The sequence below is a fragment of the Aulonocara stuartgranti genome, assembly GCF_965226115.1.
Source record: "Aulonocara stuartgranti genome assembly, chromosome: 11".
Classification (NCBI taxonomy): domain Eukaryota; kingdom Metazoa; phylum Chordata; class Actinopteri; order Cichliformes; family Cichlidae; genus Aulonocara; species Aulonocara stuartgranti.
In genome coordinates this window covers 845001-867186 of record NC_138947.1, presented here as the reverse complement: position 1 = coordinate 867186, position 22186 = coordinate 845001, and the positions used below count along the sequence as shown (strand labels likewise).

The 22186-nt window shown below is 53.8% G+C and overlaps 2 protein-coding genes across 5 annotated transcripts in view; both read right to left on the bottom strand.

Moving 5' to 3' along the window:
• Positions 1–76: 76 nt before the first annotated feature.
• kiaa0319 (KIAA0319) lies at positions 77–7370 on the bottom strand. 2 transcript variants are annotated; one of them, XM_082550470.1, is made up of 16 exons: positions 6858–7365; positions 5942–5999; positions 4908–5554; positions 4742–4829; positions 4472–4573; positions 3978–4109; positions 3754–3907; positions 3530–3678; positions 3274–3425; positions 2976–3114; positions 2732–2891; positions 2520–2656; positions 2308–2430; positions 1203–1293; positions 1036–1127; positions 77–565 (listed from the first exon to the last, which is right to left on the bottom strand). In XM_082550470.1, exons 2-16 carry the CDS (start codon positions 5982–5984, stop codon positions 408–410), a joined length of 2367 nt encoding a protein of 788 aa, XP_082406596.1. In that variant the 5' UTR covers positions 5985–5999; positions 6858–7365; the 3' UTR covers positions 77–407. The 2 variants fall into 2 exon arrangements, with proteins under 2 accessions (XP_082406596.1, XP_082406595.1); XM_082550469.1 differs by having other exon boundaries at positions 2976–3425; positions 6858–7370.
• A 331-nt stretch (positions 7371–7701) lies between these two features.
• dennd4b (DENN/MADD domain containing 4B) overlaps positions 7702–22186 on the bottom strand; it is a 24139-nt gene continuing 9654 nt past the window's right edge. For all 3 annotated transcript variants that reach the window (XM_082551487.1, XM_082551488.1, XM_082551486.1), the window contains exons 2-29: positions 21444–21797; positions 20489–20744; positions 20330–20399; positions 19880–20049; positions 19436–19677; positions 19208–19274; positions 18407–18465; positions 18176–18320; positions 17747–17922; positions 17353–17453; positions 17052–17267; positions 16800–16945; positions 16588–16721; positions 16177–16291; positions 14659–14865; positions 14293–14421; positions 14026–14170; positions 13755–13910; positions 13440–13668; positions 13056–13356; positions 12742–12846; positions 12484–12659; positions 12171–12327; positions 11852–12091; positions 11427–11523; positions 11176–11341; positions 10992–11050; positions 7702–10175 (exon numbers count right to left, since the gene is read on the bottom strand). In XM_082551487.1, the coding sequence (XP_082407613.1) occupies positions 10030–10175; positions 10992–11050; positions 11176–11341; positions 11427–11523; positions 11852–12091; positions 12171–12327; positions 12484–12659; positions 12742–12846; positions 13056–13356; positions 13440–13668; positions 13755–13910; positions 14026–14170; positions 14293–14421; positions 14659–14865; positions 16177–16291; positions 16588–16721; positions 16800–16945; positions 17052–17267; positions 17353–17453; positions 17747–17922; positions 18176–18320; positions 18407–18465; positions 19208–19274; positions 19436–19677; positions 19880–20049; positions 20330–20399; positions 20489–20744; positions 21444–21778 (4545 nt within the window). In that variant the 5' untranslated portion in view covers positions 21779–21797 and the 3' untranslated portion in view covers positions 7702–10029. The remainder of the gene's footprint in view (positions 10176–10991; positions 11051–11175; positions 11342–11426; positions 11524–11851; positions 12092–12170; positions 12328–12483; positions 12660–12741; positions 12847–13055; positions 13357–13439; positions 13669–13754; positions 13911–14025; positions 14171–14292; positions 14422–14658; positions 14866–16176; positions 16292–16587; positions 16722–16799; positions 16946–17051; positions 17268–17352; positions 17454–17746; positions 17923–18175; positions 18321–18406; positions 18466–19207; positions 19275–19435; positions 19678–19879; positions 20050–20329; positions 20400–20488; positions 20745–21443; positions 21798–22186) is intronic.

Sequence of the window (22186 nt, the reverse complement as noted above, 5' to 3'; positions counted from 1 at the left end):
GGCTCACATCCTTCGTCTCTGATTCACACGCTGCTTCTCGTTAGCCAACAAACGTTGATGAAGTTTAACCCGGCGGACGGCGTCTGTGACCCGGGCTCAAACGAACCACGACCGTGTGATCGGATGCCGTCGTCAGCTGACTGCCGTGTTTCCTGGTGAGCGCTCTGTTAGCTAACGAGCTCACAGCTGTGAATCGGGCACGTGGCGGTGGTGCGATGCCTGATGTGTCCCGCCCTCTTGCTCTTCCTCTTATGTCCGAGCAGACGCGCGTCCGTCCTCCAGGTCTCGAGTTCCTTGCGTCCTTTGAAATGGGACATGTTAGCATTCTCTTGAAAACTGGGTAATGTGGTCCCTCATACACGTCCCAGAATGCACCATTCTGCGTCTGCGAGAGGTCAGCCGCCCCGTCATCCGAAGGCGTCGCCGTTGCGGGCAGCCATGGTGCTGATGCGGTTCCTGCTGCGGACCGGCCGGTCGCGGCTGAAGATGGTGTCCTGGTCGCTGTCCAGCTCCGACTCGGACATCATGAGGCTGGAGTTGTGCTCCGTGCTGCGGTGCTTGATACCTGCACAGGGGAAAGGTCAGCGGGGGTCATGGTTTAAGTCTCAGTCATTGAATAAAGATGGAGGACGACCTCCCGCCGCTCCGGGGAAACGTCTGCTCTAAAGAACAGCGGGACATTCCCAGGAACGTGGGAACAGTCAGGTGCTTTAAAAGAAGGAAGCGGCTTCGCTTTGGTTCATGAAGACGACTCTGCTCTTACCTGAGGTCCCGAAGGTCGCTGAGCTGAGCTCAGTCACATGACCCAAGGTGGGAGTCCTTTAGGAGAACGCATGGATCACCTGGGAAAGGACAAGAGCGATGAACCACACCCTGGTCACGTGATAGCTGCAGAGTGAATCAGCGACCCCGCAGGACCGCCTCCAAGGTGACGACTAACTGAGCCGCAGTGAAACGACTTCATGAACCAACGAGAACGCCGCCGCAGACCGACCCCGACAGCCTCCGCAGGCGGACTATGGCAATGTGACTCACTGAATTTGGGGCGGAGCTCCACCCTCTCCTGCTCGTCCATGTTGTCCAAGATGGTGTATTTGGTTTTCTTCCTCGCTTTGGTCTGTCGTCTCCTGAAAGCAGCAGAGACCAGTTCACGCACGGAAGCACACCTGGGATCAGTCTATCACCTGCAGCGGCGTCCTCACCTCTTACAGCAGCAGATGAACGTCCAGCCGAGTGACAGGATGAGGACGACGAGCACGAAGCTGGTCAGGATGACGTACAGGACCCTCCACTCTGTCAGAGGAGCACAGCCGACAGGTCAGCGGCTCGTGCGGAGCTTCACCTGAATGTGTGCTGTGTGATGCGTACAGGTACATTTACAGGTGTGTGCACAGGCTTCACTGCTCGTTTGGAGGCCAGTTTGAATAAAGAGCTCTTTCTCCCTCCGTGCACTCGGAGACCAGCTTACCATCAAATCTGGTTCCTGCATTAGTCTCTGCTGCTGTCGGCCTCGTTTACTTTCTTTTATTTGGCTTTTATTGATATCTAATTTTATTCTATAGTTCCAATGTACAGCACTCAGCTGGGGTTGTTTTAAAGGGTTTTATAAATAAAGGTGATGATGGATCAGTGACGACACTAACACGCACAGTTACCAGGCAGAAAAGTCCCGCGGCGCTCATGTTTAACATCAGCATCGCTTTCACAGCGGAATAAAGAAATTCGCTGCAGTTACATTAATAATATGCGCATCTGCTGCAAAGCTGCAGCTGCGCGTGTAAGTCGACAGCCGCAATAAAGAAGTGTCGTGAAAAGTGCGAACATGTGGGCGGGTCTGTCACGCCCCAGTCCCGGGTTGCAGCACCGTGTGCGGCTGTCGCCTTACACGCGCAGCTGCAGCGTTTCGGCTACAACAACAGGACCCAGTTCTTTCTGTCTTAAGCCAGCGAGGCGTGATTGGGGACACTGCTCACAGGCCCCGCCCCAGCTCTGCAGTCAGAAACGGGCTGACTGCAGCCAGTAAGACAGAAAAGTATGAAACTCACTACATGATGTTTCATCTCCGTTCACAAGTTTCTGGACTTTGAGACTGAACTTTGTTTCACATCCTGTTCAACTTGCTGCTGCAGACGAACGAAGCAGTCGAGGGACAAACGTCACAAGTTTGTGTGAAAGTTGTTTAAACAGAAACGACTGAAGGATTCGTTGTGAACGAGTTTGTAATGTAAATGAAGTTTTCTGTCGTTTCTCGCCGTCACGTGAGGAATGACCCGCTGCCGTGACCGAAGACTACAAATCATACTTTACCGCAGTTGCTCTCTCCATCGCCAAGGTAACGACGAATCAGGTTCTCGGTCCAGAAGGGGTCGCAGGCACACTGCTTGGTGATTGGATCGCACTGACCACGCCCCGAACAGCTGAGCAGACACACTGAGGGAAAAACGAGCGCGTTAAACACAGACAAATGCCCCGCCCCTTTCTGAGATGTCACAGGTGAGCCGTGCCCCGGCTGGACTCACAGACGGTGTCCACCCTCAGGACTCTGAACAACAGGTAGTCGCTTTTCTCGAAGAGCAGCTGGCTGCGCAGCACGCCGACCAATCGGGAGGCAGAGAGGGGCCCCGAGGTGCCGTGCACGGAGAACCGCAACACGGTGCTGCAAGCAGAGAAAACATCACAGGTTATGGCGAGCCGGCACGTGGAGGGGCAAGTCCGCGGTGCGTGCAGGTACCTGATGTGGGAGTGTCCCTGCAGCGCTCGCACGTGGAGGTCGCTGTCAAGGACGTGGATCAGAGCGGCGAGCTGTCGGACCACCGTGTCTCTCTGAGCCACGCTCACCTGAGACACCGACACCAGCATCTCCAGCTCCACCTGCTCGCCGCCGCCGGGCTCTGCAGACACGTGGGACAACACATCTATGTCGGCGCATGCCTGCGTAACACAAAACGGGACGAACGGCGAGCTTCCAGCCTCACCTGGTCGCACCTCCACAGTGGCCGTGGCGGAGCCGGAGCGCCCCTGCGCGTTGGTCACCTTCAGCTGGAACAGGTAGGTGCCTTCGACCAGGTTGGCGAGGTAGAGCGAGGGCTGAGTATCCGAGCCGTACAGTACGTCCTGGAACCAGCAAAGGTCAAAGGTCACTCCGTCACACACACACACAGTGTGAGGTCGATGAGCCGCCACTGATTTAAACTGAAGTTTAGTTTCCCGCGGGTCACCTGCGCTCGTTAATAAAGTTTGATTTGAAGCGTCACAGCGCCGGTCGGAACTCACCCCGGCAGCAGGACTCTGGCTGTCCCGGGTCCACAGGAAGTGCACCGCGGTCTGATCGGCGTTGGTCACCGAACCTCTGAGAACCAGAGAGTTGTTGGGCAGAGTGAGCGAGTGGCTGCCGCTGGCGTGGGCGACCGGAAGAAAACTACCGGCTGGAGTTTGGAGGAAGCAGACGACCTTAGATTAGCGTGTTTGTGATTTAAACGAGTCTGACAGGAAGAGCTCCGCCTTCCACAAATAACACCGAGTCGCTCACCTTCTGGGACTTTGACGGTCAGCGAGGCGCTGTCTGTCGCCCCCTCCTGGTCAGATACGGTCAGTCTGAAGGTGTAGCGCCCCGCCCGAACCCCCGAGGCTGTGGCGACGGGCTGATCTGCGTCGTCCAGCCTCAGCCCGGGAGGCCCGCTGGAAAACACGAAACCCGACTGAACAAATTTGATCTTTCAGTCACAGGAACATGAAAAAAGGCTCCAGACTTACCTGACCGCCTCCCAGCGGTAGCTGACGATGCCGCTGTCGTCACTGCTGCCGCTGCCGTTGAGCAGCAAGCTGCTCACCGGGAGAGACAGGCTCCTGTCGGGGCCCACGACGGCCACCGGACCGCGGTTTGACCCTCCAACCTGTGACGCTGAAGCTGGAAAAGCGAGAGGAGGTTTAAAGAGTCGGTGTGAAGCCACAGAAAGCATTAAACCCGTCGAGTTTACCTGCTGACTCAGTCGCAGTCGTAGGGTTAAAGCTGGCTGCTGACAAGGTCGGGGTAGTAAGGTCAGAGGTCACAGTCAGGTGGGTGGTGGAAGGTGGAGTTCCGGCTGCAGACTGAAGCATCTTCACAGCGTCTGTGCGAGAAATGAAGGTTAAATTCTTCCTTTCATTTACCTGCTTCCTCACCTGGTCTCTCTGAGGTCACCTGTTTGTCTTTAAACTGAACTTTGACCTTCACACTGTCTCAGGTGAACACCACCCACTTACTAAAATGAGTCACCTCCAACCACCACAAAGTTTCTCCTGGGCAGTAACTACACTCCTACACGTGACAGTCTCTGGTTTAACATGAACCATCTACAGTGACCAGCAGGGGGCGACTCCACTGCCTGACATGAACTCAATAACCTGTTTTTCCTTAAAAAAGACTAAATAAAAATATTAAAAAAGATCAAATGTTGATCTAAACAAACATTTTTTTTAGTCATAAACTCACCTGACGTGGTAGGTTCAGGAGCAGCTGGAGTGGCGGCTGGAGTGGCGGGTTTCACTGTGGTCGCCTCTACGGGGTTTCCAAGAGACACCAGCAGGGGTGGAGCTGCATGTGGAGGACAAGTTACTGCTCCACTGGTCAGAGGGACAGGACCTGTGAGGCTCTTCAGACACGTTTGCTAAAGTTTATCTTTAAAACAATAAACTGGAGTGAACCTGCGACCTGACGGAGGTGTGCTGACCTGACCTGACCTGACCTGACGGAGGTGCTTACCTGGGTTTGCTGTGGGGCTGCTGGAGGTGTGGGCTGGCTCTGAGCTGGCCTCAGGTATCAGGGGTGGAGAGGTGGAGCTGCTCTGCGTCTGTAGGGAGAACAATGACAGGCTGCAGACTGGTCTCCATGGAGACAGTTATCATATGAGCTCACGCTCTGAACTCACTGATTCCTGTGGCGCCACCTCCGTCGGTCTCTTGGCCCCACCCTCCTCTCCCTGGCGCACGCCCGGGGCCGCGCTGCTCTCTGTCGGCCTCCTCTCTGGACCATCCTCAGCCTCTGATTGATTGAAGCTGCCCCCCCCTTTCAAAGGTGGCTGATTGGTCTCCTGTTCTGGGCTGGCTCCACCCCTCTCCTCCTGGCTGTCCTCTGAGTACTCGACATCCAGCATCCCGGGGTCTGGGAAGCCTCGATGTGGCGTGTCGAACAGGGAGAGATCTTTCAGGGCCTCCAAGTCGCCGGGCGCCTCAGACGAGCGTGAGAGGGGCCTCCAGCGCCCGCCGTAGGGCTCCCCCCTCACCAAGGACTGAAGCACCAGTGTCTGCGGGGACGGGCGTCGCAGGAAGGCGAGGAACGAGTCGGCGCCAGGCGTCTGCCGGGGCTGGCAGTTCTCCCTCTGCTGGCAGCTCAGCACGTAGCAGCGGCCCTCGAACAGCCACGCCAAGTCGTAGCCGGGCAGGTCGCAGCACGCCGCCACGCACTGCGGCAGGGACGACACGCTGGGCACCCGCAGAATACTGCTGCTCTCGACCACGGGAGACACCACGGCCTCGGAGAAGGTCGCCCCCTGCCAGCACTGAGATGCCACTGCAGCTGCAAGAGAAACGGGTTTAATAAGATGCATGCGAAGAGAGACAGCTTTACATTTTTCCTGATGAACTGCGGGCGTCCGCTCGCTGCAGAGACACCCGCAGCCTGCAGACGTCTGAGCTTTATACTGCAAAGGGCAGTAGGACATTCATGTAGTTGTAAAAAGCATGATAAGATATTAAGTAATCCAAAGTATTCAGAATACGTTACTGTCATTGAGTAACGTAACGGAATACGTTACAGAATACATTTTGGGGCATGTAATCTGTAATCTGTAGTGGAATACATGTTAAAAGTAACCTTCCCAACACTGGTTAAACAGTCCTGGGTATGACACGTTTTAATCCATGCTGACATTTTTGACACGTCCACATTTCTGAATGGTTTTACCTTCCACCGCGTGGATCAGTAGCAGAAGCATGTTTTCCCACATGGTTGGTCCGTCAGCCTGAAACGATCGATCACAGAAGGTTAAAAAATCATCGCTGCTCCTCACACACCTGACAGCAGCGACGTGGTCCTCCCTGCACGGTTTCAGCACCGTCACGGTGGACAGCGCCACCTGGAGCCCCGCCCAGCAGCACGAAGCAGCCACGCTGTCACTGAAAACAAAGCTTCGGCCCCGCGAGGCCAAAAAACCCAATTTGATATTAAAAAAAATCTCCCCATGAAGCAAACACGTGCTTGTTTATCAGTAGCTAAAAGCGCAAAAATCCATTCCAGGCATCGCTCTGGCTGTTCCACGCTCCTCAGGGTACCATTCAGAAAATGACTAGTTTATATTTCATTATTTATAAGTAAATATTCACAAAAGATTAAGCTTCATTCATAAAAATTGAAGGGCCCAAATTAGTCATCCTTTAATTCGGCAAAGGTTTAGGCCAGTAAACCCGAAACCTTGCGCTAAAAAATCAAACTCCGTGAGGCCGTTTGAGGGAAACCTGATAAACAGGACGAGGCAGGGAAAAAGCACCACCACTTATAAACGAGCCGAATCGCAGCACGTAGTGAAAGAAAACTGAATTTACGTTAGTCATCTGATTTTTTTGTTCTGCTGAATAAAAATCTTTAATTTTGCAGATTTTTAAATGTAGTTCTGCATGATGAAGGCTAACAGCGCAGATTACAATGAGAATCCAACACCTGCCGTCGCAGGTCGCTGTTTTTAACATTTACAGCTCCAAGACAAAAGCAGACGTCTCAGTGTTCGCACGTTTCACCGATTACACCGTCCTCGCGCCGTTTGCAGGTTTTTATTATGGAACCCGCAAACGGCGCGCGGGTTATTAACCTGGATGTAACGCACCTGACTCCTGCGGCGCTCCGGGCCTCCCAGCAGGCCTCTCGGCTCCTCAGTGCTCCTCCCGGCCGGATCCCGTCAGCCCCGCGGGCCTCATACTGGACTCAGCGCTGGGGGTTCAACCACAAAGATTTACCTGCTCACACTGCGATGCTGAGAAAGCACGAGCGCCGTACGTCCGAGAAAATCACACGCATATACATCCGGTCATACCTTTCAAAATAAAGCCTACAAATCCTAGTGTTTGAAATGAAACCGTTATATCAGCACCATGTCAGGGGAAATGAACAGGGAGCGAGCATACACTGGACGTTTTTTTGTGGATATCTGGATATCATGTAACGCAATTTTAACACATTTATCTTTGTTTGAAAAGTTTTGTCCTTTACTGGAAATTTCAAAACCCAACTATGCTTTTATTTTGTCGGGAATACTGTGCGAGTTCCGTTGCGGATTAAATGAACTGCATTAATTTGCCCCTTGCCCTCCATTGTGTGCCTTTATTTTCTCTCCTGTGTGTTATTTATTCCTGCACAGTTGGCTTGGAGCAAAATGACAATAAAAATAAAATAAATTATATTCTGTTCTATTCTTAAATTGCTGAAAGGCTGAAAGTTGGCATTTGGGGCGTGGCCTCTTTGACTGACAGGCGGCGGCTCCATCCGCTAGCTTCACCTGCACTCTGAGCTTTTGACTTTTTAATAACGTCATGTGACGATGCTGTGAGGTTACGGACGTCGGAGCTCCAGTTCAAAGAGAGATTCGCTAAAATGCTAACGTGGAAGTTTCACAGCGGTGAAGTCCAGCAGCCCGCACCAGCTGTGAAATATCACACCAAAATAATCATAAATTTAATGTATTTGCAAACTCTGCTCACTTTTATTTGTTTTCTTAAAAAACATTTACAACTGAAATCACGAGCATTTATAAATTACAACAGCAAACACAATATCAGTTTAAATGCGCCCGCCTGAGCCGGCTCTAACCACAGGCGGTCAGCTGGCTGGTTACAGACTCAAACGAGTTTAACCACAGCTTGAAGTTCACGCCTGGCTCCGGGGCGCTCGGCTGCAGCAGGAACTATTTCACTGATGACGCAATCATCAGCGTGAGCGTGCTTTAGTCTCATAACACGTTACAGTGCCCCCCCCCTGTAAACCAAAAACTCACATTTATTCAGCCATCTGTCCCCCGCATGCTTCTGCAAGCTGTCCAATCAGAGGAAAGCTGGCAGCTTAAGAGACAGTAGCCAAAGCAGAGGGTGACTGAGGGGCTGAGCCCTGACACAGGAGGATTATTCTGAACTGTGAATCATGCAAAGCTGCTCCATGACACTAAAAATATGAAGCTGGAAATATCAGTGAGAAGTCGCCGGTTTGATTCCTGCTGCTGCTGAGACGCCCTAGAGCAAACTGTTAGCTTTGTGGGTCAGCTGACAGACCAGACGTGAACGGGCATCAGGTCACAAACTGAGCATCTGGTTCAGGACAATCACACACGACCCAACAAAAACATCAGCCGTGCAGCAAACGTGGCCTCAAAAGGAAATATGAAGTTTTTTGTTTTTTAATATTTAAAAAAAACTAACAAAAGATCTGCAGAGGCTCCACCCACTGCTTATCTGAACAACCAATGAGCTCTCAGATCAGGTAAGGTGTGTTACCCAGAATGCCGTGGGCACAGTGATGCGGCACTCCTGACTCCTGCTGCTCAAAATAAGCAGGGGTGCTATTTTTGACAGAAACCACACCAAGCTACTCAGAGCAGAGAACAGGAAGTCAGAAACAAGCCACCTTTCAAAATAAAAGACCCCATGCAAGGCTAAATGCTCCAGGTACAACTAGAAGACCCTCAGAGACGTGACGGAGCGAGTCAGGATTCAAATCATCTGGACCTGCGGATTCCTCGGTCAGGGTAGCTGCTGGTGCTCGCAGGGCGGACCGTAAGGAGAAGGCGACGCCTTCAAGGGAAACTTGTCTGTAAATTGGATCGTTTATTTCCTCTGACCTCGCTTGTCCCAAACCAGACGCTCTGAGCTGAAACCAGCGAAGCTTCCGAGCATCAACACATGACAGCGTGCATTAAATCGTCCTCTTTCCTCTTCAGCCTTAACGCTGAGTCGCTGAGCTCCATCAAAAAGCTCTGCTCTGCATTCTGCCGCTGAAACAACCTGTTTATTACACCCTCTGCTTTATTAGAGCCATAAATATCTACACTTTGTTATAATACAGATTTCACATCACACAGCACTTCCCGAATGAGTGCGTCGGGCCTCCAGGTGAGTCTCCAGGTCCAAACAGAGGGGAACTTCCTGTACTGCCATCTGGATTCTAACAGGAAATAGTTCGAGCTTCATCGTGGAGGTCAGGCAGCGGGCGGTGGATGAGAGGATTACAGCCGTGTGTGGGGGAGGTTACTCTACTCGTTATGATCGGTGATCTTTGTCGCCGGTCGGGTTTTACAGGTGACCGCTGTTGTACTTAGCTTGCTAACTCGCTCTCCGAGACTTTCACTCCGCCTCCGTGGAAGCTCGTGTCAGGTCACCTGCTTCAGTCGTGCTTCGCTGATGTGCACCAGCACCACAAACCTGCAGAGGGAATCCAGCGGTGACTGGAGGATGTGAGAGGTTTGGGTTTTTTGCCATTTCCTGTGTCCTAACCTTGGCCTCTGTGGTCACATGGAAAGACTCAAACTGCAGCTTCATTGTGACAGGCCGACCATCTTCTGGACGACTCCCAGCACAACGAGTCGTTCAAAAACACTAATAAAAAACGTCTGAAAGTCCTTCTCGACCACGCTTTAAAAACAAACTGTGAGGCTCGCCCGTGACCATGCAAGTGCATCTTTAAATCAGGCAGCCCGGCCCGAGCTTCTAACCAGCCCTCGCCTTCGACGCTGCACCAATCACGGCTCAGAATGCTGCTGAGAGAAGTGCGTTCCTTTTGTCTCCTGCTGCCGGATCTACTTTCAGGATCGTTGATGGAGCCGTAGAGCGTCTGGATTCACACCGACGAGGCAAAAGAAGGACAGGACAGGAAGGAGTGCGGCACTCCGACCTCCACCTGGAGGCAGCAGAGAGGTGAAGAACACGAGCAGGTGAAGGCAGCGGGGATCCAAAGGCTCGCCGTTTTCCCTTCGCAGGGATGAACGAGCGCGGGGGACGTCACCAGGACCCGTTTCAGCATTCGAGAGGCGGGTGGAAGCTGCGTCTGCAGTCGATGGCCTTCGGGCTGGGAGGCTGTGCTCGCTTCTTCCGCAGCTCCTCCCGACCCAGAGTACCGCTGAGCCGAGAGTACGCCGTCTTGTACTTCTTATCGAACGCCGCTGTAAGAGAGAGAGGAGGAGGAGTTACCATCGAACAGCTGACCTCAAAGATGTCGAAGGTTAAAATCTGCGAGTCTGTGACTGAACTACAGACCACACCCATGTAAAGGAACAGCCGTCAAAGTCGTGTGCTTCCTGATTTAACACTGTTTGACCAGTTACTCTGTTCTGCTGGGAGCAGTCTCCACGCAGCATGAACACGTCTGCTGATGGTGCCGTGAGGAGCTCAGCAGTCATACTGCAGAGTGACACGACAGGAGGATGGACCTGAGCGATCTTCGAGCCCTGCAGGGCCTCACGGTTTGGCTCTTACTCCCTGAGTGTCTTAAAGACATAAAGGCCCGGACAGCCGCTAACTTTCTGCTTCTTCATTCAGATCAAACTGAGGTTATTGTACTCTTGTTGCTTTTTATATTATTGTACGATCTACTGTACAATATAAAGCGCCTTGAGGCGACTGTTGTTGTGATTTGGCGCTGTATGAATAAAGTTAAATTGATTGTGTGGCGATCATCTGAAACCAGGCTCCACCTCCTGATGACGTGTTAGGAGATTAAATGGTGGACTCCAAGAGTTCGCACCATCAATTTAGTGATGGGTGGGTGGATGCATGTATTGGTGGATGGATGAGTGGATTGGGTGGATGGACGGGCGGGCAGCCTCGACCTTTGACCTCCAAAATCTAAACATTTCTTCCTTTGGTCCATGTCTGTAATTTATTCACAGACATCAGCTTCACAGGAAACGCCCACAAACACGAATGCAGAACATACTAATAATAATAATGCTAGCTGCTAGCCTGTGGCGTGTTCTTACCGACGTGATCTTTGCCCATGGCTGCCAGCGTGAGGAAGAGGAACTCTCTGTACAGACTCCTGCCAGACAGAAAACACAAAATTCACATCTCACCGCATCAAAGTAAAACCTCAGCTGAACGTTTTTCAGGTCGTCTCGCTGCTGCCCGTCTCCGTTTCACAAACTTCTGCGCCTGCCGGCTCACCTCTGGATCCTGGGGGTTCCCGGCTGTTTGGCCAGCGTGTCCAGGAAGAGCGTGACGGCCTTGTGCACCTCATTCATGCCCACCCACCGCAGCACCTCCTCCAGGAAGGACAGGGTGAACGGGTGGTTGTGCCTCCGCCAGCTGTAGCTTCTCATCAGGACGCCACCTGTTGGAAGGAAAGAAGGATGGCGGCTTAAATGCTTAAATGTTAAAAAGTCAACAACTCAACAATAAACGTGTGTTCATCTCACTGTGGATCCTCCAGAGGACGTAGAGGGGGGGCCACTGGTCTGTGTCGGGGGTCAGGGTGTCCCACAGGAGTCTCACTCTCACTGCCGAGTTCTCCGACTGGGAAACACAAACGACGAGAGTCAGCCAGGCGTCATCTAACCGATAACATGCCTGCTGTGAGGTCACCGCGGCGTGAGCTCAGGTTTTATTGGGATGTCACTGATTAGCAGGTGTCCTGTACAGTCTGTCGATGCAGACAAAAAGCCACGCTGCTGGTGGACGTGATGCCAAAGTGCAGGCTTCAAATTCAACATCGAACCCCAGCCGGCACACAGCACCGAGCCGACCCCACATTCACCACAGTCGACCTCATTTTGCCCTTTTTGTTTTTCTCTCCTCTTGGACACGCCCACCTGGCTGCCATAACTTCGCCTAACTGTGTTACCTGTGTGAACTGGCTGACCAGCGGTGAGGCTCGGACCAGCTGCAGCAGGTTGTTGGGCAGGCCGAGGCGCTGGAAGTACCACACCAGGTTCCAGAAGATGATGGAGTGGTTGTCCAGGAACTGAGGCTGGGCCAGGACCGCCTCGCCTTCGTTCTCCAGCAGACTCTCCAGCTCCTTCCTCAGAACCAGAGGGCTCAGGTAGGCCACGGTCACCTGGGGAACGCCGCCCACTGACGAACCCTGATGGAGGGGGTGGAGTCTGTGAGTGAGACGTCCGGTGAGGATGATGTGTGAGAGAAACGGCTTTGCGGAGCATTACCGTGGTGGTCCTGCTGGTCTCGGAGTAGCTGCTGGTCTCGGAGCTGGAGTCCTCGCTCAGCCCGTTACACTGGGGTCGCACGGACGCCTCGTGACCACTGGGGGGCCTCACGGCACTCTCCACCTCGTCCTCCAGGTTCCAGTTGCAGCGGTCCGCACTGACAAGGCAAAGAAAAGTCAGCTCCGGAAAGGAAACACCTGTCAATGCGGCATAAACGATCTATGCTTCTGGAGTTTGACCACCAGCAGCCGTCCGTCCTGCAGGAACACCTCTGGTTACCTTAGGCCACAGCAACGTGCTAAACCAGCTGTACCTGCTGACGGGTCCAAGGTCACAGATCTCGGCGTTCAGGAAGGGAACAAAGGAGGAGCCGCAGAACGGGCAGGAGGAGTTCAGGTTGGAGTCGTCCGATGTCCAGCCCGCCATGATCTCCTCGTCGTAAACCAGCGAGTTGCAGCTACGACAAAGCGAGCAGCTGGACATCAACACCTGGACACACGGGGGGAGGGGCTCAGGTTAACCGACGGGACCAGTCCAGTTGCTGCAGCGTTCCTAAACACGCTCCATTTACCTCTATTCCCACCCCCTCCTGATTGGCGTCCCAGGACCGGCGTAGAGGATACGCAGGACTCGGCACATCCATCAAGTCGAGGTCGCTTCCTACAGACAGCGAGCTCTGAGAAGACAGGAAGTAGATTAGTGACAGAGAGTCTGTTAACACCTGCGAGGAGCAAAAACAAGGAACACTTTAATACTGGAATGTGTGCAGACGATGCTCACGAACCAACACAGACTTCCATCAACAGCAGCAAACAGCTGCAGGCTCACATCACACACCTCCGAGCAACGATCTGACACGAGCAAACGCGAAGACGCCGCCGTTACCTCTGATGTGGCGTTGACCAGCTTCTCCTTTGCTTTTAGGAGAGTTTCGGCCACTTGACCTTTCCTCGACGGCCTCTGGTCCGACACTCTTCGTCCAATCACTCCTCCTCCCGCTCCTCCCCCTCCTCCCGGGCGCCGGTCGCCCACGCTGGCGGCTCGTCGCACGGACACTCGGTGTTTGGTCGGCGTGAGGAGTTGCTGCAGTTTGCCCGCCAGTCCTCCTCGGCTCGGGGAGGAGACGTTGTTGTAGTTCTCATCGACAGCTTTGTTCCTGCCGGACGAGCCCTGCACGTCGGCAGGTCTGAGGATCAAACACGCACACGGGTGAAGAAACGTCCAATCAGAGGCCAGAATCGATGTCAGACAGGTGAAGGTGAAACTGACCGTCTGTCTGCCTCAGCGGGCAAGTCCAGCTCCGAGTCGGCCGACTCCACGCACTCTTTGTAGAAGCTGGAGAGGCAGACCTGACTCCGCTGAACCAGAGCTCCACCGGAGGGCGCTGGAGGCGGCGTGGACGTGTCCCGCCGTCCCAGCGGGGGTTTACGGGAGACGGCGTCTGCGCAGCCATTGGCCCCCGCCTCACGGAGGACGGACTTCTTACCCGGTTTGACCTCTGTGGGGCAGAAAGGAGAATTAGTGAGACGATGATGTCACAGAGGAAGAGGAGCACGCGGCGAAGCTGAGCAGGCCGCCTCTTACTGTCGCTCGCCATCTTCATGCTGCTCAGACTGTTGCTCTTCACCAGCGGGCCAGTCAGAGACTCGTGACTCGAGCTTTCACTCAGACCGCTCCAACTGGACTGACGAATCAGAGAGGAGTGGGGGCGGGGCCTTCGGTCAAACTCCGCCGCCGTTTCTGTAACCAAACGTATAAATGAAAGGTCAGGGCTACTTCCTGCGTAATGGTGGGGTCAGCCATCAACGCTCCCCGCCGTCTGAAAATTAAAATCATAAACTTAAAGATGTCTGACCTCCACGCGAACCCACGGAGCCGCTCTTCTGCCGCCGTTTGATTGGCTGTCTGAACTGGGCCACAGCCAGCAGGACGTTCCTCAGCTTGGCCCAGCGGAGACGCCCGCCCTGATTGGTCGACGGCCACTTGCTCTCCAGCACCGCCTGAGGAGAGAGAACGGCGTCAGCGAGGACATTCAGAGTTCACGCCGTAACATCAGGAAAACACCTGAACAGGTGACGCGCACCGTCCTCGCCACGTCACTGTGTGTCTGTGCGTGTGTGACCTTGTTGTAGTATCCGTAGGTGATGGTGTTCGGTGTGATTCCCGCCTTCTTCATCTCCAGCAGGACTCTGACGGCGAGGACTGGCTGCCCAAACTGACCACACAGCTGCATCAGGATCCGGTAACACACCTGCGCGCGCACACACACACACACACACACACACACACACACACACACACACACACACACAGAGCGTAACCTGGTGCTCATATCATCATATTCGAGTCCTCCGTGTCAGCACTCGGGGCTCCAACGATCTGCGAGTTTGTCACAGCTGAAACTCGGGTGGATTTTTCTAAATGTCTCAGGTCAACAAGTCAAATAAACATGTCACAGCAGCGACCTTTGACCCCGTCTGAGCCTCACCTCATCCGGCAGCACCACCTTGCGGTTCTCCATGTGTTTGAGGACGTCGTAGGCTGTGTGCAGGGCGCGGACCTTGGCGGTCTCCGCACGGACGAAGGTGGGCAGGTAGATGAACCAGAGGCCGTAGCAGTGACCCAGCAGGCACTTGGACCACATGTCCGGCACTGCCGAGTACTTCTGGGCCCGTTTCTGAGCCAACTTGATCTCCTGGAGGGAGGAGGAGGAGGAGGAGGTCAGAGCAGGTGTTCAGCGTCTGAATCATGACTTTAAAATAGTAGAGCTTTTATTTTGAAAGAGCCATTTCTCTGTAATAAACTCTCTTTTCCAAAGATGAGGGATTCCTCCATCAGATATTTATTTTTTTATCCCTTTGTTTCAGCAACATTACATTTAAAAACTGTACTTTTGAGTTAAAATATATATTTATAATTTTAATAAATGACAAATTAAAAAGGCATGAACATTTTTTTGTATTGAAAAAATATCGAACCGTGAATTTTGTGTATCGTTGCAGCCCTACTAAATACAGCTGTAAATGTTGGTGATCGACCTGCAGAGAGCACGTGCAAAGAAAACAGGACGGGGTCCCGAGACAGAACCCTGTGGAGCTCCAGATCAGAACACGGTCCCGAGTCTGTTGCAGGGTTTACAGAGTGGAAGCCTGCACTGGTCTCCGACCAGCAGAATCAGGATCCCTTCCTCTGCTCCCAGCACCGACGCCAGCCTACAAACCTGTGACAGTTTGACCTGAGTCATAATCTCAGACTTTAAACTCACAGCACTCAGAGTCCAGCTGAGGATCGGACGCATTATTGAATGTTAGCGGTCTAACAGCTGACCGGCGTCGCAGCAGCACGCTGCTCTTATGCAGCTCTTTGCGCACAGAGTGTCAGCACTTCCAGGAGCATCGCTCACAGGAACCAATCACAGCTCTGATATTATGACTATTAGTTTAATCAGGATGCCTGTCGTCTGTGTTTGCAGAGCGTCCAGTGAGTTAGCTCGACGACAGCAGAGAGCGGGCTGAGGCTAGGCGTGGAGCCTCAAGTGGACATGGGAGGAACTGCAGGCTGTGACGGTTTTCAGCGAGCAGTAGAAATGAGATTCACTCCCACTGATGAAACTGCAGCTCTCCTGCAGGAGGAGCTTTAACAGCACTGCTGCGATGTGTACTTGACTAAATCCTCCCAGCATGCTCTCCTCCTGCTCAGATCAGAAAACACCGTCTGTGCCGCTCTCAGTCACGCCGTCTGTGGCCTCTGCATGTTTAATGAGTGCTGAAATATTGATACCAGTTCATTAAATTACAATGATGAATGGACGCCTGTTAAAGCTCCTCCTCTCGCCTCCACTCTGAGGGAAACTGGGTCACAGCTAGCTTCAGCTCAGAGGACGGGAGGAAACCTCCACGCGCGGCGCTCCCCTGAACGCATCGCTGCTCCCGTCGGAGCGTGCTCTGTACACACGAATGAACACAACACGGGACCAGATCATTTCTGCTCAGTATCTTTGTCTTACCTGTTTGGTGCGGCGGGGGGCGGGGCTACTGGGAGCGCTGCCCTTGGCTGGGACGCGGAGTTGGTCCTGGGGCTGGTCAAAGAGCTCTAGTTTGAGGGTGGGGAAGGTCTCGTAACTGGACAGGTGAGAGGGAAACAAGTGTGAGCAGGTGGTACGGCTGACGTGGCTCCTCCTCCCCGAGAGGACGCCATTCAGTCTGTTTGCACGCAGCAAATAAAAACGTGTTTAATGAAAAGTGTTGAAACGGTCTGTTCACATCGAGACGCTACGTGATGGCAGAAGGATGGAAGCTCATTGGCTAACATACAGAAGGAAACGGGTCACCTGGGTTAACATCCTGACCATCCTCCCACCTCCACAGCAAACAAGCCACCCCACCCATTTCCATGGCCCCTGAGGGCGGAGCTGTACCTGTAGAGGGCGGGGCACTCAGACCCATCAGGTTCCTGCGGTTCCTCGGGAGGCATGATGAAGACGGTGTGCTCGCCGCTGTGCGTCTCGTCCAGATCGATCAGCCTCACCTCCTCCGGCTTCTCCACGTCCACCTGCTTAGCAAGAGAACACCAATCAAAACCTTAGCTGGGCGCTAGCCGAGCAACGCGAGAAAGCATCGCCGCTCTGACCTTCTGCACGCACTCGTCGAAGAACTCGAGGCAGGCGTGGCGGTCGCTGACGAACGAGCACTCCTCGATGAACTGGGTGAACATCTGCGTCTTGGTCAGCTGGGTGTAAAACTTCTGCTGCGTTCGATCGCGAGACTTCAGGAAACCTGCGGCACAAAGAGGAAGAGGCGCAGCTTCACTCACAGCGTGTGCATCACACGCCCCGATTCACAGCTCTGCACACAAAAGCCGCCAACGTTACGAAGGGCGCACCCTGCAGGTTGAACAGGGAGCTGCAGTCGGTGGTGGTGTCGGACGGCGCCTGCGTGATGGGCAGCAGGAAGGCTCTGTAGCCTCGCAGCAGGCAGCTCATGAAGCGCAGGAAGGCCTCCTGGATCTCCAGCTCCAGCTGCTTCTGACGCCTGTAGATTTGGTCGTAGTCGGTCAGCAGGAACTCCAGCGTCGCCTCCTCCTGGCCGGGAGTGCAAACTGCAGCCACAAGAAGTGAGAGTCACTAAATGACGCAACCCTGTTTACACACTGGTTCATGTGTTCAGCCGTTGCAGTCGCTCACTCTTCTCCAGCGTCTTGTGGAGGTTGGTGAGGACGTTGAACAGCATCTTGCCGTGTTTCCTGGGTAACGAACGCCATGACAGTGGCTTCTTGTCATCTGACCTGAAACGAGGAAGAGGAAAGTTTTCTCCAATGAAGATAATGCTGAAACATCAAATGCTGCAGTTCCTCTGACGTCCAGCAGAGGCAGCAGAGAGGCAGCCCCATAGACTCCCGTGTTAAAACTATTCAGCAGAAATAAACATGTTTACAGCCGGATACACAAACTGTTTGGTTCCTGTGGATAATCAAAGATTATCAGAGCAGATGCAGGAAGAAGACTGCTGAAGATACGAATAAAGGGAGCTTTTTAACCATCTATCCTGGGCTCGGTGCACAGGTGGCGTCAGACTCACTGGAAGATGGTGTTGGCGTCCAGGTCAACACACACCACATCGGTGGGGGGGTCGTGCAGGTCGAAGTAGCTGGAGTGGACGCCCACGATGAAGGGCATCGGTGCCAGCAACACGTCTGCCATCTGCAGCGGGCACAGAGGGATGTAGGGACAGAGCCAGCGGAGCGGGAACGTCATCTGGACACAGAAACCGGAGTTACAAACTTCCAGGACAGATTCAGGCCTGTCTGCAAACCATGAACCTGCTGACGGGATCACAAGGAAAGATTTATCCTCCCGCCCGGAACAAACTCTAGATTTGCTTTGGATTCAGTGTTTTCAATCCGTGGCTCAGGGGCCAGCGGGGGCCCTCATTTTAATTGGCCCACGAGAATAAAGATGAAGCATTGGGACTTTTGTCATTTGGAATGAGGGCGTGTGCGCGTCTTACGGAGACGAGGGCCTCGCTGACGGAGGTGAGGACGTCAGGTCGGAGCGAGTGCAGCAGCAGCTTGTGTTCAGTGAGGACGGCGAGCAGCAGCGTGCAGGCGTTTTCTGGGCCGAGGTTCTGCAGCAGCTTCAGGAAGCTCGCGCCGCTATCGTAAACACACAGGGGTCAAAGGTCAAACACAGGCGTGACGGTAAAGGTACTGTGGTTCGTCTGGATAAAGCTGGCACTCACCTGAGCGGGAGCGGCGAGGAGACAGGCTGACAGAGCAGCAGGTTGTCGTACGGCGAGAGCTGCGAACACACACAGCTGGCATCAGTACACACACACACACACACACACACCATCTTCTCAAGAACTAAAAGGATCTTTGAACCGAGTACCAGACAAAGAAGGATTATTCTGAACTGTGACTCATGCAAAGCCGCACTGGTAAAGTCCAGGAATAAACGAGCGACTGTGACGTGATTAATCCAAATCAAGTAAAATCACACGTGAAGCCCTCACTGATCATCACCCAGGTTTGTTTCTTGTTAAAAATCATGATTTCAGGATGAGAGTGATTCATGGAGAGGCTCTGAGTGGGCGCCGTTACCCGGTTTGTTCTGCAAACAGATCGCCTCCTACGTCCTGTCAGGAGGGAGCAAAGAATAAAGTCACAGCGTTTTCGTCCATCTACGCGTTTCATCAGAAAAACACGATCCGATCTACAAAGTGAGGATAATTACACAACGTCAGTCACGTTTGATCTCAGTTTTATTGACACCGTCCATCAGAGGGAAAACTTGGCAACTGTGGGGAGGAAGAGCTGCCACAGGAAGCAGTCACACAAACAACACATTTGTCCACCGTGCAGCGTCGAGGCGCTCTGCAGGAAGAAATCTAATGCAAATGCAATGACCTGGAGGACAAACACTTCCTGCTCCAGCTCACACAAACCTGCGTCAGGTTTGTTGTATCAGTGCGGAACAACATGACAGCGCTGTGAACTTTCAGAAGGCGAAACATTTGCACGGTCGGTTCGTTGGGTCTTACCTGAACGAGGATTCGAGGACGCTGCGGGGAAGGAAACGGGACGTTGTGCATGAAGCTGGAGATGTGTCTGCAGGAGGGGAACAAAAAAAAACAGGAAACGGACATCAGCACACATCGCTTCTGTGCACAGATCATACGTGATAACGTGTTTTTAATCAGCTGGCAGGCGTTTATCGGTCAGAGGCCGGTGTGAAGGCCTCTGACCGAGAGAGAAGACGGTTCACGGACTTCTCGATCGGCAGCACGTGGGGCCCGGAGATGGAGTATCTGTAGACGAAGGTGAGGAACTTCTGGAAGACGGTGAAGAAGGGCCAGTGAGAGAGGACGCAGATGCTCTTCTTCACCTGCAGGCTGCGGTTGGTGATGGGCCGCCGGTCGACGACGCTCAGCAGACCGAGGCGGATGCTCTGCCGCTCCGACAGCAGCTCTCTGCAGAACGACTCGTAAAACTGGATGGCGGCGCCGTAAACCTGCAGGGACGAAGCAAAGATGGAGACGTAACAGCGGTTCATGCTCGAGTTAGGAGCTAGTTTACGGTTCAGAGGTCGGACTGAAAGACGACCTCGCTGCTCTGTGTAACAATGGTTTAAAGCATCAAAGTTGTAACTGCACAGTAAACAACACAACGGATCACCTCCACCCGCTGATCATCTGTGGTTCCAGCTAACCCACCTTGTCCCCGGAGGCGGAGGTGAGGACGAAGGTGGAGAAGACGGGCAGCTGGTACTTGGTGTTCTGAGGCCAGCTCTCCACGGTGACGCCCATCGGCAGGCAGAAGACCGGCACCGACTCGGGCAGAGGAAACGAGTCCAGGTCCTCCTCCGGGTAGCGGCTGATCAGATCTGCGGGCAGCGATACTCTGATTACTCCAGCACAGATCCTGCGATACTCTGATTACTCCAGCACAGATCCTGACTTTTCCTGTTGGATTTATTGCGACCCTTAGTTCTGGTTTTCCACTGGGAGCGTACTGGGAGCTCCATATGATGAAAACCATCACCCATGTGAGCAGCTGGGAGCTGTGCTGCACAGACTGGGGGAACCTCCCCGTGTCTCTGCAGCGTTTCTAACTCTCGCCTCCTGCAGGAGGCTGAAAACACACGGGGTCACGCGGGTACTCACCGGCCTCGAACACCAGGGCGTTGGCTGTAGCCACGGCTCTCTTGTAGCACACGTGCAGTGCTGGGCCCCACTGCAGACACACAAACAGCGACAGGGTCAGTGACGCAGCACTCACAGGGGGCTCAAACCCCTGAAACACCCCCGCCTCCCCGCACTCACCATGCCCGTGTTCAGGTTCTTGTCGACTCTGCAGAAGGTGTGCGGCGCCACCTCGCCCTTGCTGGGCAGCAGCAGGGCGATGTCGGTGACGCCCAGCGTGTGGAGGCCCTGCGAGTCCGGAGCCCGGCGGTACGTCAGGAAGACCCGATGAGCCGTGGGGGCGCCGCCCGCGCTCAGGCTCGCCGAGCGGCTGTACGGCGTGGTTTCAATAACGTACCAGCCCTGCTTCAGCTGCTCCTTCCCCTCGTACAGAACCCTGCAGACAGGGCAGTGCATCAGAGCGCCTCCATCGGTCGCACCATCAGTGCGATGATCGCTAACCACAGCCTGAACCGCCGCAGGGAGGAACGCTGCTCACACCTTTTCTCACCCTCTCCCTCCCTCACCCCAACCAGGCCCTCAGACGACTGTCCTTCCTGTTTAAACACAGTTCTTCCTCCCCACTGTCACCTATCCTGCTAACAGGAGGCGGACAAGGCTGGGTTCCCTCCGAGGTTGGAGGTCTGTCCAAACCTGCAGCTCCACCTAATCTGAAAGGACTAAGCTCGTTATTTCCCAACACTGAGTGTAAACTAACGAGGCGAGCACGACGGCCTGCCCACTGCGTTACATAATCCTGTGGATGACATAACCTCGGCTTTAATAAGCACCGCACGAGCCAGAGACCCTGCAGCTGCATCAGAGCCTCGCACGCTCCAGCTGTTACTGACAGACACCACGAAACGAGCGCTGGATGAAAAAGAATAACGAGGATTTCTTATTGATATACAGCTGACGCAAAATAAAACACGTCGAATGTTTTTAACGTTAAATTCTCACGAAGAAAACGTTTTTTCATTCAGCTTCAACTCTGAATCGACAAAATCAGTCGGCTCTCAGGTGGAAATCGTGCCGGCACCAGTCTGAGGATTTAAACACATCACAGCTCATAACCACAAACGTGTGTGCGTCTCACCCCAGGTCCAGGATGGGCGGCTTGTCCCGCCCTCGGCGGTAACACAGGTACAGGTGCGGGTTGTTGATGAGGCCGGCGCTCAGCTCGGCCGAGTGTCCGCCCAGCGTCTTCTCGATGCAGGTGAAGCCCTCGGGAACGTCCTCCCCGAGCCCCCGGGCGATCACCACCAGGTCCGTCACGGGCTCTGCCGCCCGGCCCGTCGAGGAAGAAGACGAGGACGTCGTCGAGGAGGCGGCGGCCTTCCCATCCTCGTCCAGGGGCCTCCACGGCCCCGCGGGGTCCAGGCCAGCCACTACAAAGTAGTCCACCAGCTGGGGACATTTCTCCTCGGTCATGCCTCCTGTCGATCCTCCACTGCAGGACAGAGAGCACAGGTCACCACAGCAGGCGGGCTGCAAAGCAGCTTGCAGATGAACAGCAGCAGAAAATACAGTCAGTCACACCAAATACATTACTGCAAACGTGACATCACCAGCAGGCGTGGCCCAACGCCGGTATTTACACCAACTCTGATACGCTCCAGGGTAATAGATTACTTTTTCAAATAGTTAGATTATTACTGGACCTTGAATCTGACACACACTGGAGGTCGGGACGATGACTCGCAGCCCCGAATCAACCAATCAGAGAGCAGCAGAGAGGCTGCTGTGTGGATCCGCCCTGACGGAGCGTGACGGTAAACACCGACGCTGATTCTGCTACGACGTGCGATTAAACTGAAGAGTGTGTGTGTGTGTGTGTGT

What these genes read in the sequence shown, in the direction of transcription:
- kiaa0319 (XM_082550469.1), bottom strand. Translation starts at nt 5,984, where the DNA reads ATGTGGGAAAACATGCTTCTGCTACTGATCCACGCGGTGGAAG. An exon ending in TACCGCTGGGAGGCGGTCAG is followed by an intron (nt 3,679 to 3,753) that starts GTAAGTCTGGAG and finishes CGTGTTTTCCAG; the next exon opens with CGGGCCTCCCGGGCTGAGGC. An exon ending in TTCATCTGCTGCTGTAAGAG is followed by an intron (nt 1,128 to 1,202) that starts GTGAGGACGCCG and finishes TGCTGCTTTCAG; the next exon opens with GAGACGACAGACCAAAGCGA.